The following is a 15,407-nucleotide window of genomic DNA, read 5'->3' as shown; positions in this document are numbered from 1 at the left end:
CACAGTTTGAAACCCCATCATTTGGAATCAACTTAATGTCAGTATTTTTGCTTCACTCAATATTAAAATACTGATTTTTTATAAAAGGAGTGCATGTCAATTTTGGCCTGTGAATCAAAAATGGCAACTCTTTTTTGTTAAGCATTATAGTTCAAAACTATAAATTTGGAGTGCCTCAACAATTATCTCCATGTTTTTATCACAACACTTAGCCTGTGAAAACAGGCCTCCCATTGCCATTATATATGTTGGATTTTTCTTTGTTAAACACACTACCATTCTGGAAAGTCAAGTTCTCCTGGAAGAAGTAAAAGAACAGAACTCACATTGTTAATCTCTATAAACTGCTTCTCAATTAATGCCTAATCTAGTACAGTTTAAGGCCAATAATTTCTTAATTTAGAAATGTCAAATTTCATGCTATGAACTTGAATATATAAACACTGCCCCTAAGTTCAAAGGTATGTGTTTTAAAGAAATCATAGAATAGTTTTAGTTAAACTATAGTGGTCATACAATGATTCAGATGGTAATTATATAGCTTGTAGAACATACATCTGATTTTTTCTACCTAATTCTGTGCAAATCTGTAGTATCTATCATTAGCATATAATATCATTATCAGAAGAAATAAATGCAACTTGAACTTGAAAATATATCTATATCTATATCTATATCTATATCTATATCTATATCTATCTATCTATCTATCTATCTATCTATCTATATATATATATTTAACTTTGGGGAAGCTTTTACCAAAATTATTGATAAAAATTGGGTTTTGGAACTACAGTCATCTACAGATTTCAATTATCCATGCTATTCTTTTCTGCATTATCCCCTAGAAAACTGGAATAAGTAAAAGGAGGCTGAATATATTATATTAAATTCAGTCCAGAAGCTGTCACAGACAAGTTGGAGCTTATCTATTACTTGTGAATTTTTTAAAGTAGACCTTATGCACTGAAGTTCTGGCTTCAATACATGGCAATGTTATCTGTACCTTTTCTCTGTCTCTTCTCCCCAAACTGTTACTGTCCTCTTGCTTCCCATTTTCAACTCTTTTCTTAAAGAGAACTAAAAACTCACTGTCACCTAATCTCCCTTCAAATAAACAGTAGAAGCAAAGCAGAAAATTTAATTTTAAATAGTAACTGTTTCTACTTTATTACATAAGTTCTTCAAACAGTGTGTTTGTGTTTTATTTTAGTTTATAAAACTCTGTGTTTGATCCTTTGAAATTCAACAGTCATCTTAGAATCTCGCTCTTTGGTATCAAGAAAAATGACACTTGTGATCAGTCTGGGCAAATCAGAATGGATGCTCAATAGATATTCATAAATGATGTTGCTCCTGTACAACATCATTAAAATTATTATACTGATAATAGGAAACCTTTTTATGGGTCCTATGAAGTTCACATTTTATCAGACATCTAATGGTGTCACCAAATAGATATTGGGCCTCCATTATCTATAACTATTTTTTTCTGTTTTCAGTCTTATTCACTGCTCCCTTTCTTATACATCAGGATACAAATCATGAATTTGTATTTTTAAGTCCCTAAAGCTGAAAATAATAGTTGAAATGTTAAACCTGACTTCCTGTGCTTCTGTGATACATGCAGGTGGTTCGGCATCAGTGGAATGATAAACAATTAAATCAGCACATTTGTACAATTTCAGAGACAGTGGTGACTCACCAGTGTTAAATGAAATGGTACAGATCTGCCTTAGGACCATTTTAAACAAGAGATTAAGAAATCGGATCTGGGAGAGGACTTCATTAAAATGGCGGCCTGAGGTGAGCCTCTGTAAAGCTCCCCTGGAAGTTACAAATAATTGAAAAACAATAACTACACAAAGGACTCCCTGCACAGCAGACAGGCAAGATGAAGAGGCCCACTACTGAATTCACCTATAGGTGGGCGAATAGTGCTAACGGGGGAGGAGGGAAGGGAGAAGTGCGGAGACGGAGCCGCGCGGGCACAGGATGCAGACCTAGCTCAGTGCTCTGAGCTCTCTACTTCCCAGAACTACTGCAGCTGTGGGAAAGGGAAGAACTCGGACTGCTAGGGCTCCGCTTATGGCCCACAGGGCTGAGGGGGCAGCATATAACACGGCTGAACCCAACGCTCATGGCAGAGACCTCAGAGAAAAGACTGAGGGAAAAAGGATGAAAATGGTGGTTTAAGCCTTCACTGCCGAGCAGAGAACAGAAACCTTAGGCACTGAGACTAGCCACCCCTCCCTAACCTTCCAGAGTACGTCCCGCCCCCACCTGCCCGGTGCTAGAAGCGGAACAATAGCAGTGTCAGATCAAAAGAACAGAATATTTGCTGTTCTGAAACCTGTGGACTGCAGACACAGATTCGCAGCCCAACTAGTTCCGGCAAAGGGGAGGGAGCTGTGGAAGCAGGACCGGCTGTGGTGGTGGTCACTGCCATTGCTCTGGGCCACCTCTCACAACTCACCCCGCCCCTGGCCCCACCAATCTGGGCGGATCCCTGCAGGAGTAAACAGAACTGCTGAAACACACGGGCTCTGAATCTGGTGCAGGAAGAGCTTTGGAACTTCAAAAGCTCTCCACATACCCACAAGGACACTGTGCCCTGTGACCCAGGTGAACTATTACCAGAGGAGAAGCCCATCTCCCAGGGAATTGCTCCATTGTGTGAGAAGCTGGAATAGTGCAGAGAAAATATAGCACTACCGTGTGAGAGAGAAAAAAAAGGCTGCAGTCGGAGAGAAAATAAAACATTCTACCAACAAGTACTGGAAAACAAAAGAAATACCTCTTCCTATCAACCTGTTGCAGAAGCCACTCTTGTAGATGTCTAGGAAGAGAAATAATAAATCAGTAATTGCCATGAATAACCAAGGCAACAAGACAGCTCAGAAAGAAAGTGAAAAGTCTCCAGAAAAGGAACTTAAAGATATGGAAATATATGACTTAAATGACAGAGAATTCAAGATTGCAGTTCTGAAAAAACCCAATGAGATGCAAGAAAACACAGAAAGGCAGTTTAATGAACTCAGAAACATAATCAAAGAACAACTTGAGCATTTTACAAAAGAGATTGAAATTTAAAAAAAGAACCAAATAGAATTTCTGGAAATTAAGAACTCAATAGAAGAAATTAAGAATGAAATAACCAGTTTAGGTAGTAGAGCTGACCAGATGGAGGAAAGAATCAGTGACATCGAAGATAGAAACCTGGAAACTACACAGATGGAAGAAGAAAGAGTCTTGAGACTTAAAAGAAATGAAAGAACTCTACAAGAACTTTCTGACTCCATCAGAAAAAGCAATATGAAAATAATGGGCATAACAGAAGGAGAAGAAAGAGAGAAGGGAACAGAGAATATATTCAAACAAATTGTTGATGAAAACTTCCCAAACTTGTGGACAGAACTGGATTCTCGAATCCAAGAAGCAAATAGAACACCTAATTACCTCAATCCCAACAGGCCTTCTCCAAGGCACATTGTATTGAAGCTGTCAAAAATCAATGACAAAGAAAGAATCCTCAAGGCAGCCAGGGAAAAGAACATGGTAACCTACAAAGGAAAGCCCATTAGACTATCATCAGATTTTTCAGCAGAAACTCTACAAGCCAGGAGGGAATGGAACCAAATATTCAAACTATTGAAAGAGAGAAATGATGAGCCAAGAATAATATATCCAGCAAAGATATCCTTTAGATATGAAGGAGGAATAAAGACCTTTCCAGACATACAGAAGCTGAGGGAATTTTTTAATACATGACCTGCACTACAAGAAATACTAAAGGAGGCTATTCGACCACCATCAACAGGGACAATTTGTGGCAACCAAAACATAAAAAGGGGGAGAGTAAAGGCCTGAACCGGAATATGGGAATGGAGAAAGTAAGCGTGCTGAAGAAAATGGAATACTCTAAATATCAAACTTTCTTTTACATAAACTTAAGGGTAACCACTCAAAAAAATCCAGAACTGAAATATATACTGTAATAAAAGAAGAAACAGAGGGAAACATCATAGAATACCACCACACAGAAATAATAGACAACAACAAAAAGGCAAAGAAACAATGGAGACACAGCATTACCAGAAAACTAAAGATAGAATGACAGGAAATCCTCACATATCAATAATCACCCTAAATGTAAATGGACTGACCTCACCAATAAAAGGCCCAGAGTAGCAGACTGGATCAAAAACTAAACCCAACTATATGCTGTCTCCAAGAGACACATCTCAGCTACAAGGACAAGCATAGACTCAAAGTGAAAGGGTGGAAATTGACACTCCAAGCAAATGGTACCCAGAGAAAATCAGGTGTAGCCATAATGATATCAGATGAAACAGACTTCAGGTGAAAAAGATAACAAGAGACAAAGATGGACATTTCATAATGGTAAAGCGGACTATACAACAAGAAGACATAACAGTCATCAATATTTATGCCCCCAATCAGGGAGCACCAAAATATACCAAGCAACTACTAACAGAACTAAAGGGAGAAATTGACCAAAACACAATTATACTAGGGGACTTAAATACATCATTGACAGCTATGGATAGATCATCCAAACAGAAAATAAATAATGAAATAGCAGCCCTAAATGACACATTAGATGAAATGGACATAATTGACATTTATAGAGCACTTCATCCTAAAACATCAGACTATACATTCTTTTCTAGTGTACATGGAACATTCTCAAGGATAGACCATATATTGGGACATAAAATCAGCCTCAGCAAATTTAAGAAGATTGAAATCATACCAAGCATATTCTCTGATCACAAGGCTTTGAAATTGGATATCAACTTCAAAAAGAAAGCAGGAAAAAACACAAATACATGGAGATTAAACAACATACTTTTAAAGAACGACTGGGTCAAAGAAGAAATTAGAGGAGAGATCAAAAGATACATAGAAACAAATGACAATGAAAATACACCCTACCAAAATTTTTGGGATGCAGCAAAGCAGTTTTAAGAGGGAAATTTATATCATTACAGGCCTATCTCAAGAAACAAGAAAAATCCCAAATAAATAACCTCATGTTACACCTTAAAGAACTAGAAAAAGAAGAACAAGTAAAACCCAAGGTCAGCAGAAGAAAGGGAATAACAAAAATCAGAGCAGAACTAAATGAAATAGAGAACAGAATGACAATAGAAAATATAATGTGACAAAGAGCTGGTTCTTTGAAAAGATTAACAAAATTGACAAACCCTTGTCTAGACTCACTAAGATAAAAAGAGAGAAGACACTAATTATCAAAATCAGAAATGAAAAAGGGGAAGTTATCACGGACACCACAGAAATACAAAGGATCATCCAAGAATACTATGAAGGACTATATGCCACCAAATTCAATAACCTAGAAGAAATGGACAAGTTCTTAGAAACATATAGCCTTCCAAGGCTGAACCATGAAGAACTGGAAAATCTAAACAGACCGATCACCAGTAACGAAATTGAATCAGTCATCCAAAACCTTCCCAAAAGCAAAAGTCCGGGACAGGATGGCTTCACTAGTGAATTCTACCAAACCTTCAAAGAGGATCTAATACCAATCCTGCTCAAACTCTTTCAAAAAAATTGAAGAAGAGACAGCATTGCCTAACTCATTTTATGAGGCCAACATTACCCTGATACCAAAACCTGGTAAGGACAACACAAAAATAGAAAACTACAGACCAATATCTCTGATGAATACAGATGCAAAAATCCTAAACAAAATTCTAGCAAATCGAATACAACAATGCATTAAAAAGATTATTCATCACGACCAAGTGGGGTTCATCCCCGGGGCACAAGGATGGTTTAACATCCACAAATCCATCAATGTGATACATCACATAAACAAAATAAAGGACAAAAATCATATGATTATATCAATTGATGCAGGAAAAGCATTTGACAAGATACAACATCCATTTATGATTAAAACACTTAACAAAATAGGTATAGAAGGAAAATACCTTTACATAATAAAGGCCATATATGACAAACCCTCTGCTAATCTCATAATTAATGGTGAAAAACTGAAGCCCTTTGCTCTACGTTCAGGAACATGACAGGGCTGTCCCCTATCACCTCTGCTTTTCAACATAGTGTTGGAAGTCCTCGCCAGAGCAATCAGGCAAGAGAAAGAAATAAAAGGCATCCTAATTGGGAATGAAGAAGTTAAATTATCACTCTTTGCAGATGACATGATGCTATATATAGAAAACCCTAAAGACTCCACCAAAAAGCTATTAGAAACAATCAACGAATACAGTAAAGTTGCTGGCTACAAAATCAATGCACAAAAGTCCATTGCCTTCCTATATACTAACAATGAAATCTCAGACAAATAAATATGAAAAACAGTTCCTTTTGCAATTGCAGCAAAAAGAATAAAATATCTAGGAATAAACTTAACCAAGGATGTGAAGGGCCTATGTGCTGAAAACTATAAGACATTTTTGAAAGTCATTGGAGAAGACACAAAGAAATGGAAAGACATTCTGTGCTCATGGACTGGAAGAATCAACATAGTTAAAATGGCCATATTACCCAAAGCAATGTACAGATTTAATGCAATCCCCATCAAAATCCCAATGGCACTTTTTAAAGAAATAGAATAAAAAATCATCAGATTTGTTTGGAACCACAAAAGACCCCAAATAGCCACAGCAATCTTAAGAAAAAAGAACAATACTGGAGGTATCACACTCTCTGACTTTAGCTTGTACTACAGGGCTACAATAATCAAAACAGCATGGTATTGGCAGAAAAACAGACACATAGACCAATGGAATAGAATTGAGAACCCAGAAATAAAACCACATAAATATGGACAGATAATTTTTGACAAAGAAGCTAAAAACATACAATGGAGCAAAGACAGCCTCTTCAATAAATGGTGCTGGGAGAATTGGATAGCCACGTGCAAAAGAATGAAACTGGACTGCTATCTGTCACCATGTACCAAAATTAATTCAAAATGGATCAAAGACTTAAGCATAAGACCTGACACAATAAACTGCATAGAAGAAAACATAGGTACTAAACTTATGGACCTTGGGTTCAAAGAGCATTTTATGAATTTGACTCCAAAGGCAATGGAAGTAAAAGCTAAAATAAACAAATGGGACTATATGAAACTTAAAAGCTTCTGCACAGCAAAAGAAACCATCGACAAAATAAAGAGGCAACCAACTGAATGGGAGAAGATTTTTGCAAACAGTGCCTCCAATCGTGGGCTAATATCCAAAACACACATGGAACTCATGCAACTCAACAAAAAAACAAACAACCCAATTGAAAAATGGGCAGAGGACCTGAAGAGACATTTCTCCAAAGAGGACATACAAATGGCAAATAGACATATGAAAAAATGCTCAACATCACTAATCATCAGAGAAATGCAAATAAAAACCACAATGAGATATCACATCACCCCAGTTAAAATGGCTATCATCAACAAGACAAATAGTACCAAGTGTTGGAGAGGCTGTGGAGAAAAAGAAACCCTCATACATTGTTAGTGGAATGCAGACTGGTGCAGCCATTATGGAAGGCAGTGTGGAGGTTCCTCAAAAAATTACAAATAGAATTACCATATGACCCAGCAATCCCTGTCCTGGGTATCTACCCAAAAATCTGAAAACATTTATCCATAAAGACACGTGTGCTCCAATGTTCATTGCAGCTTTATTTACGGTGGCCAAGACATGGAAACAACCAAAATGTCCTTCGATAGATGAATGGATAAAGAAATCGTGGTATATATACACAATGGAATACTGTTCAGTGGTAAGAAAAGATGATATCGGAACATTTGTGACAACAGGGATGGATCTTGAGAGTATAATGCTAAGCGAAATAAGTTAGACAGAAAAAGCAGAGAACCATATGATTTCACTGATCTGTGGTATATAAACCAAAAACAACAAAAGAACAAGACAAAGAAGTAAGAAACAAAAACTCATAGACACAGACAATAGTTTAGTGGTTACCAGAAGGTAAGAGGGGTGGGTGTGGGAGATGAGGGTAAGGGGGATCAAATATATGGTGATGGAAGAACTGACTCTGGATGGTGAACACACAATGGGATTTATAGATGATGTAATACAGAATTGTACACCTGAAATCTATGTAATTTTACTGACAATTATCACCTCAATAAATTTTTTAAAAAAGAAACAAACAAACAAAAAAAGAAACTGGAGCCCTCGTGCATAGCTAGTGGAAATGTAAAATGATGCAGCCACTCTGGAAAACAGTACAACGTGTCCTCAACAAAATTAAAAAATAAGCCAATGGAGGAGAGAAATGTTTTCTCTGTCAGAAAAAAAGTAGAATGTCACCTTGAATGCTCTTGCAAGGTTGTTTCAATAATCAAAGGCATTCTTAATAAAGCTATACTCCTTAGTCTATGGGGTGGGTTTCTGTAAACCTTAGAAATATACTAATGCTGGATTACTAATATCATCAATTCCACAAACATTAATTGAGCACCTAAAATGTGTCAGAGACTATGCCCAGTGCTGAACATATAGGATGAACAGTTTATAAAAACTGTGGCTCTCAACTCTGGAAGCCTCTAAAGATTGATCCCAATCTCCTGTGAGCCATAAAATAACATCAGCTCCAGCCCCACCTTCAGAGATTCTGAGTCAGTGTCTAGGAAACTAGGCATTTGTAGTTTTTTAAAGATCCTCAGGTGATTTAATATTCAGCCAGAGTTGATACTCTCAAGTTGTAGGATCTTAATACTCTTGGAGAAAACACAAAGGTACAAGAATAACGCAGCAGTAGGACATATAAATGTTGTGACATCCAAGTACTCTGACCTTTGTTTGGGGTGACAGGCTTCAAAGGGATAGGACAAGGGACAAGGAAGGCTTCACCAAAGAAGTGATGCAAACATACTTCAGACTTCTAAGCAGCTATAGCTAGCTAACACTTCTCAAATAAGTACTAGGTGCCAGGTGCTTTGGATGGCACTACTAACAATTCCTGGAAGTAGGTATTATCACATACACATTGCCAATGAGGAAACTGAGGCTCAGGAAGGATCAATGACTTTCTGAAAAATCACAAAACTTGTAAGTGGCAGGGTTCGGATCGGAACCCAGACATCCTGCCTCGAATGCAACATAATTATGGGGGAAAAGTAATGAATTTAAGGAATTTTTAAATTTTAATATTTCCAAAAAATAAAAATAAGTAAGGAATAGGTGCCAAAAAGGGCAGCCCCTTGAATAACTGTAGTGCTTAGATACTTGGTAGAGTCATATTTTATCATTTCTTTTTCCAATACCACTTTTAATATTTTTATTGGGTTTTCAAAACATTGTGAATATTTCATTTTCCTTCAAATTGACCTAATAGAGATCCAAAGACAGAAATGCCTTACAGAAAAGCAATTTCTCCTTCAAGTTCAATTGAATCTGATGCCTGGGGAGATTCAGTTTGAGAATTACAGTGATCTGCACATGGAATATCTTCATAACATTAGGGCCACTGGTGACTCTCTTGTCCCCCTTAGCTGTGCATTTTAAGTCTGTAAGATTATCACCTAAACCATAAGCAGCAGACCCAGGCAGGAGTTAACTCATCAGTCACCTCAGTCCAAATGTTCTAATAGGTTCTGCTGACCAACATAATTTGCTAAAGCCGCCCAGGTTCACAGTTGTTAAAAGTAGGCCTGATATTACAAAGTATAGGAAACAAGCAGTATTTTAGCTAAATGATTTCACATTTATGATGTAAGTCAGTCTTACAAGACTTCTAGAGAAAAATTTAATGGTAACAAATTTTATCAAATAAAACAAGGATATAACAGCCTATAAATTATAGTTTTATTCATTAAGAGGAAATTACAAGTTATTTTTCTATTAATTTGAATTAAACATTCAAATGAATATTCTCATCGTAAGATCATATCACTCAGATGTAGAACTAGGATGTTTATTTTTTAAGAATTTAAGGATGATTGTTTTAGCTTATGATGTTTTCTCTGCCTAAATGTTTCTCTCTTCTCCTTTCATTATTTCAAATTGAATGTGTGCCCTCCAAACTATTCCAGACTTCTACATCCCACAAACAACCCAAATCTCCAAACACATAGTAGATCCTCCTAAGAAGTTTGTAGAACGGACATTGAATGAATAGAGTTGAAATCTACAATGCATTTTGTCCATTGCTTTATCAGGAGCCTCTCTGCCAACACTGAGTCCTGGGCTAAATTAATATTTATCAGAGAGGCTCAGTAGACTATTACACAAGTATTGCCACTGGACACAAGACTCCATGATCCTCATTTCCTCTCCATTGGCATATAGGCTTAGGCAAATTATTTATTTCCCCTGACTTTGGTTACCTCCACAGTGTAGAGTGGGGCTAATAATGCCTTGCCTAGAAACATGAAGGTCGTCCAAATAATTTTATAAGGTATTTTCTAGCTCCAAACTATGGCAGATCTTTGACTGAATCTAAACTGCTCATAGTCCCATACAAACAACCCAGTTTGGGAAAAACACAGAAGTTCATATGAAGGTGCTGTGAAAAAGATGTGGGATAATGCACTGATAATGATAATCTGAATTAAATGAATTAAATATATTGTATTGCGAATGCTTACTTATTATCACTCTTAATACTCCTATCTGCTTATGAAGAACCTCCAGTGTTCTGTTCTTACCTTTTGACTTCCTGTCGTGGTATGATCTGCCTCGATAATGAGGAGTGTCCAAATACAAATTCTCAAGATCTTCTTGCCATGATTCAGGATTGAAGTGCTTGAGCAGATCTTCCACAGTATCAAATTCTGCAATTGTTTTGTCCAGAGCATCCGCAGTGAGAGTGGGATCCGTTACTGATGGAGAGTGATAGGATACTCCCTAAGAGTGACATACAGCTCAGTGTACTCAGAAAAAGCCATTGCTATGAAACACAACAGTCATACCGCTATGCGGAAGACACAGAAGAAGGATTCTGATGATAAGATATCATATGCATAAATATCATGCGATAGAACTATTCCTAAATAACAGTAACTAATTGGTAAATGAGAGTTATTCACTTCTTTTTAAATCAAAACCAGACAGATCATAAACCTTCCACTTCATCTGAATTGTAATCATTAAAAAAAAGACATTCTAGTCTAAATGGAAATATTAAAATTAAGTCATCCAATTTCTTGGTTCAGTGTCCCAAATCACCCATATCCATATCAACAACTAATGATGAACAATTAAATTCTGAACTCCTTCCATGCAAATTTTGTATAATCTGTTTCATTTTTCCATGTTTAGTCTCCGTGCCTCCTCTCCGGTCACCTAGCACTGTAAATGTTGTGTGAGCAGGGTTTGAATCTACTCTGGAGACATCCTGATAAAATTTGGCACTTTAACCAGCTTATTTACTGTCAACAAGGGTAATTAGCCATGAAACTGGCTCTCTTAAGAGTGGAAGAGTCACATGGGAAGCATATGTATTTTTCTTTTTTTTCTTTTAAGTGCTGTAGCTTGCTCGTAATCCCAGTTGCCATTAAAACATTGTCAGAAACACTTTTTAAATGGGTGCCCCATTTAAACAGCATTGAAAGTCTGGAAGGGATTATGTATTTTGCCATGGAATATATCCCTACATAAGTTCCCAAGCACTTACTTCACTAACCCTTGTACAATCTAGAGATAAATGAGCCATGATTCAAACATCTCTGTAAAAATTCATGACCCATTAACAAGGAAATAGAGAGCACACAGTCTCGAATGATTTCTAAATATCTTTAAAGAAACTGTCAAACAAATAAGATCCCCCTAAGGACAAATATCTCCTATCATTACAAGAAAATGGAAAATAACATAAACTTGTGTTCCCTGAACTTAACTGCAGTAGTCTATTGAGAAATAATGTGCACCACAGAGGCGCAGACAACAAAATTCACATTTCTATTCTCACTCTCAGGTAATGTTCTTTTCTTTTTAACCAATCAAGGTCCGTAAGTGATCGGATGATGACTTTCTCTGACAGGAATGATCCCCATTTAGCAAAACTAAGTGTGTAAAAGCATTAACCTCCCAATGGGTCATTTAGAAGCAGTTTTCAAATATGTCCTGTAGGGGGTAAAATAGGGTTTGTTTGGGGAGTAGGGTGTGAGACATGAGACAGACTGCTGGTGAAGCTGCCAGGCCAACTCTTTAAACTAAGGCTGTGTGTGTGTGTGTGTGTGTGTGTGTGTGTGTGTGTGTGTGTGTGTGACATAAGCTGAACCTTGATTGAAGCACTCATTTCTGTCTTTCACATCCCTCTTGCCATCAAATGCTAACGATGGATAATACTTAGAGTCTGCACCAAAATTCCAAATTCCCATTTAAATTGTATTGTCTGGAGAATCTCCTGTCTACCTAGCTCATATTCAGCAGATGATTTATAATTAATCTTGTATCGCAATAATGTGGGTCTAAGATCCAAAAAATCAAAATGAGCTGGCCAAAGTTATGTCACGGCAGAATATAAAAGCTTTGAAATTAAAATCCTTCCCTTGGATTTAAAAATTAAAGCAGGGATATCAATCAAACCATACCTACACAAGCAAAGGTTCTTACAATGGCTCTGGGGAACTTCTGGCAAGACATTTCCTGGGGTTGCTCCTAACTGTGCCTAGAAGGTAGTATGTACCCAGATAACTCTTCAGGAGAAAGCTGTGAAGGGGCTCTTCATCCCTGAGGGGTAGGGTGAGGTGGGGTGGGGTGGGGGCAGGGATTTAATTTCTTTTAACGTTAGTCTGAAGAGGAATCCCAAACTACAGATAAAATGTACAATTAATTATCCTTATGTATGAGCTGTACTGCTGTTTTCAAGTTTTGATTCAGGACAGTTGACAGAAACACTGGTGATGGTAAAAATAATATTTATGAGTGATTAGATGACCTAATAAACCCATGAGGACAGTTTTGTTTCTGAGGTAATTATTATAAAAAATGTTTTTGAGAGAGAACTAATTGGGTGTGCCTACTTCAACTGCACTGTAAATTTGATCTCATTCACCTTTTGTTATATGTTTACAAAAATAAATTCTAAAGCTAACTTAACTGCTTTAAAATTATAATTTGCAAAAAAAAAAAAAATGCTGTGAGGACTGTAAACCTCTTTCAACAAAAACAAAGTATGGTTTGTACAGAAGTTAATAGTAGGTCCAAATTCCCTTGCTCCTCCTCCAGAAGGTTCTTGAAAAACAGAATGCTGATGAAAGAAGTCACATCTCTTGGGTCTTCCTAAAGTACTAATCAGAACCTGGACTTGGAACTCAATCCAGAAGAGTTTCCAATGAATATGGACCCAGGTTTCTGCTTCCTTCCACAGACACTCCAAATGGATGGGATAATCCCTTTCTTTTAGAGGACCTGGATTATCCTGAATTAGCCAAGGGTCCTTTTACAGGATAAAAGCTAAAGCGTGTTATTTCTGCACTTCCAGTAAGGATGAATAGACAACCCTGAACTATCACGTCTAAGAAGCTTTAGAAGCTGGAGGATCTCTTGGCAGAATAGCACACTAGGTCCTGGTTGCAAAGGCTGCCTCTGGTATCTACCTTGAATTGTTGGTCTCAGGCTGCTCACTGTCCAGGTCTCCTGCCTAGCCTCCCAGATTTTAATTTTCACCTGCCTGACAATGATTACTTACACTTAGCTACGTTCAGAGCATGCATTCTGGGCTGTCAAAACCAAACAAATAAAACACTCTTAATATCACTATCAGAGATCTCAATGACCTCTGGATTCAGATCATGTTGTTCCTGTCCAGCAGCCACAATCAGGTGAACTAAATCATCACAAAATCCATAGCTGAGGAAATCCTGTCATATGAGAGAATTAAAAAACAAAAAATCCCCCAGAGCAAAAAATAGCACATCACTTTTGGAAAACAAAACAACAACTCAGCCACAACGACCCACTTTAGAACCATGGACAAGCTTTCTCCATGCTCTTGACCTTTTAATGAACAACTGTATTTATTATCTTGTATTTTATTGTTGCATAAGTACTACCCACAGCACTGGATGAAACAAGGTCTGTTCTTTCTATACAAAGTAGAAAAGTAGACAGAATACTGTGAAATGACTTAAGTTAGAGAAAAAACAGGGGCATGAACCATTTTTACAATTTCAGCATGAGTTATGTTTTATTTCCAACTCAAATAGAACACATGCCTGGTTTGCACTTAAGTTATCTTATTGTAAACATTGGGATTCTTCACGTCTGAAAAGATCCTTGAAAATGCAAACGTTAACAGCTTTCCCTGGAATATTGAAAAAACGATTTCCCCACTTGAGTTTGGGCCATGGACCAGTCTGAAATATTTGATATGTCTGGACAGTCCTTCAGTTGGAACGTTCTGCCTTGAAATTGATATAGACTTTAGCCATTGTCTACCTCGTGTTCCTACAATGAATACTGGCATTTCCTGAAAACTTTCTGAAAGAGGAAAAAGGGCATCTGACATAGCCTACTGTGATCTAAATTAAACAAAAGTATACATCATGCTTGAAAGCTGGCTTTTGGTGAAGCCATAGGTTCTTAATGCAGTTGACGTTGTTCTGGGTTGACCTTGCTACTCCATCAGTGTTTTTCACTGGCAACAGAAAAATAAATTACTTACTGAGATAGAGCTTGTGACTGACTCCCAGTTGGTCTCCGAGGCTGCTGCGGGTTGGAAATCTTCCTAGAAGGCAAACAAACATCCATGTGAGTCAGTCAAACCTCTGTTCAATTTATTACATGCACAATTTCAACATCACAGACATCTGAATCTTCTTCCAACTAAGTGACAACAGGACTAGAGGCTGCATTCCTGCTGAACAGGCCATCATTTGTTTAAACACCTTTCCTCAAGAACCTTTCTGACTCAAGACATGGACAACTGCATTCACATTTACATATAAGCAACGGTGAAATGGAAAATATGCAGACAGCAGTTCAAATATTAACTTAGCCATCTACAGGCTGTGTGATCTTAGGTAATCTACCTAACCTCTCCAATCTTTCTCTTCCTCACCTGTAAAAGGCTGGTATGGGATGTTTAAATTACAGGGTTGTTTTGAGAATTGAATATATTAATTACATAACTATAACTAGCAATTAATAAAGTGCTTAAAGGGTAATAATAATTACTATCGATATTAACGTTTGTTTGGTTTGAACTAGGTTCTGCACCATGTTCAATCCTTCCCTCTGAGCTCATCTACAACATCAGTGATCTTTCCAAAGATAAATTAACTGACAAAGGGCTCTTCCTAACTCTCTTAAGAAAAGTCAGGAAGAATGAAGGAGGAAGAAAATAACTATGGGTGTGACAGAATACTGCCCACTGGAGGAAAAAAGGTAAAAGGCAGACCTGAGAAAGCTATT

At 37.2% G+C, this 15,407-nt stretch overlaps 1 protein-coding gene across 4 annotated transcripts in view; it reads right to left on the bottom strand.

The window, feature by feature from the left end:
• PDGFD (platelet derived growth factor D) overlaps nt 1–15,407 on the bottom strand; it is a 256,110-nt gene that overhangs the window by 22,772 nt on the left and 217,931 nt on the right. For all 4 annotated transcript variants that reach the window (XM_019716793.2, XM_019716792.2, XM_019716795.2 and 1 more), the window contains exons 4-5: nt 14,659–14,721; nt 10,697–10,895 (exon numbers count right to left, since the gene is read on the bottom strand). In XM_019716793.2, coding sequence (XP_019572352.1) covers nt 10,697–10,895; nt 14,659–14,721 — 262 coding nt within the window. The remainder of the gene's footprint in view (nt 1–10,696; nt 10,896–14,658; nt 14,722–15,407) is intronic.

The sequence above is a fragment of the Rhinolophus sinicus genome, linkage group LG06, assembly GCF_036562045.2.
Source record: "Rhinolophus sinicus isolate RSC01 linkage group LG06, ASM3656204v1, whole genome shotgun sequence".
Taxonomy (NCBI): Eukaryota; Metazoa; Chordata; class Mammalia; order Chiroptera; family Rhinolophidae; genus Rhinolophus; species Rhinolophus sinicus.
The sequence above is the reverse complement of the archived record's forward strand: the minus strand, read 5'-3'. Positions and strand labels throughout refer to the sequence as shown.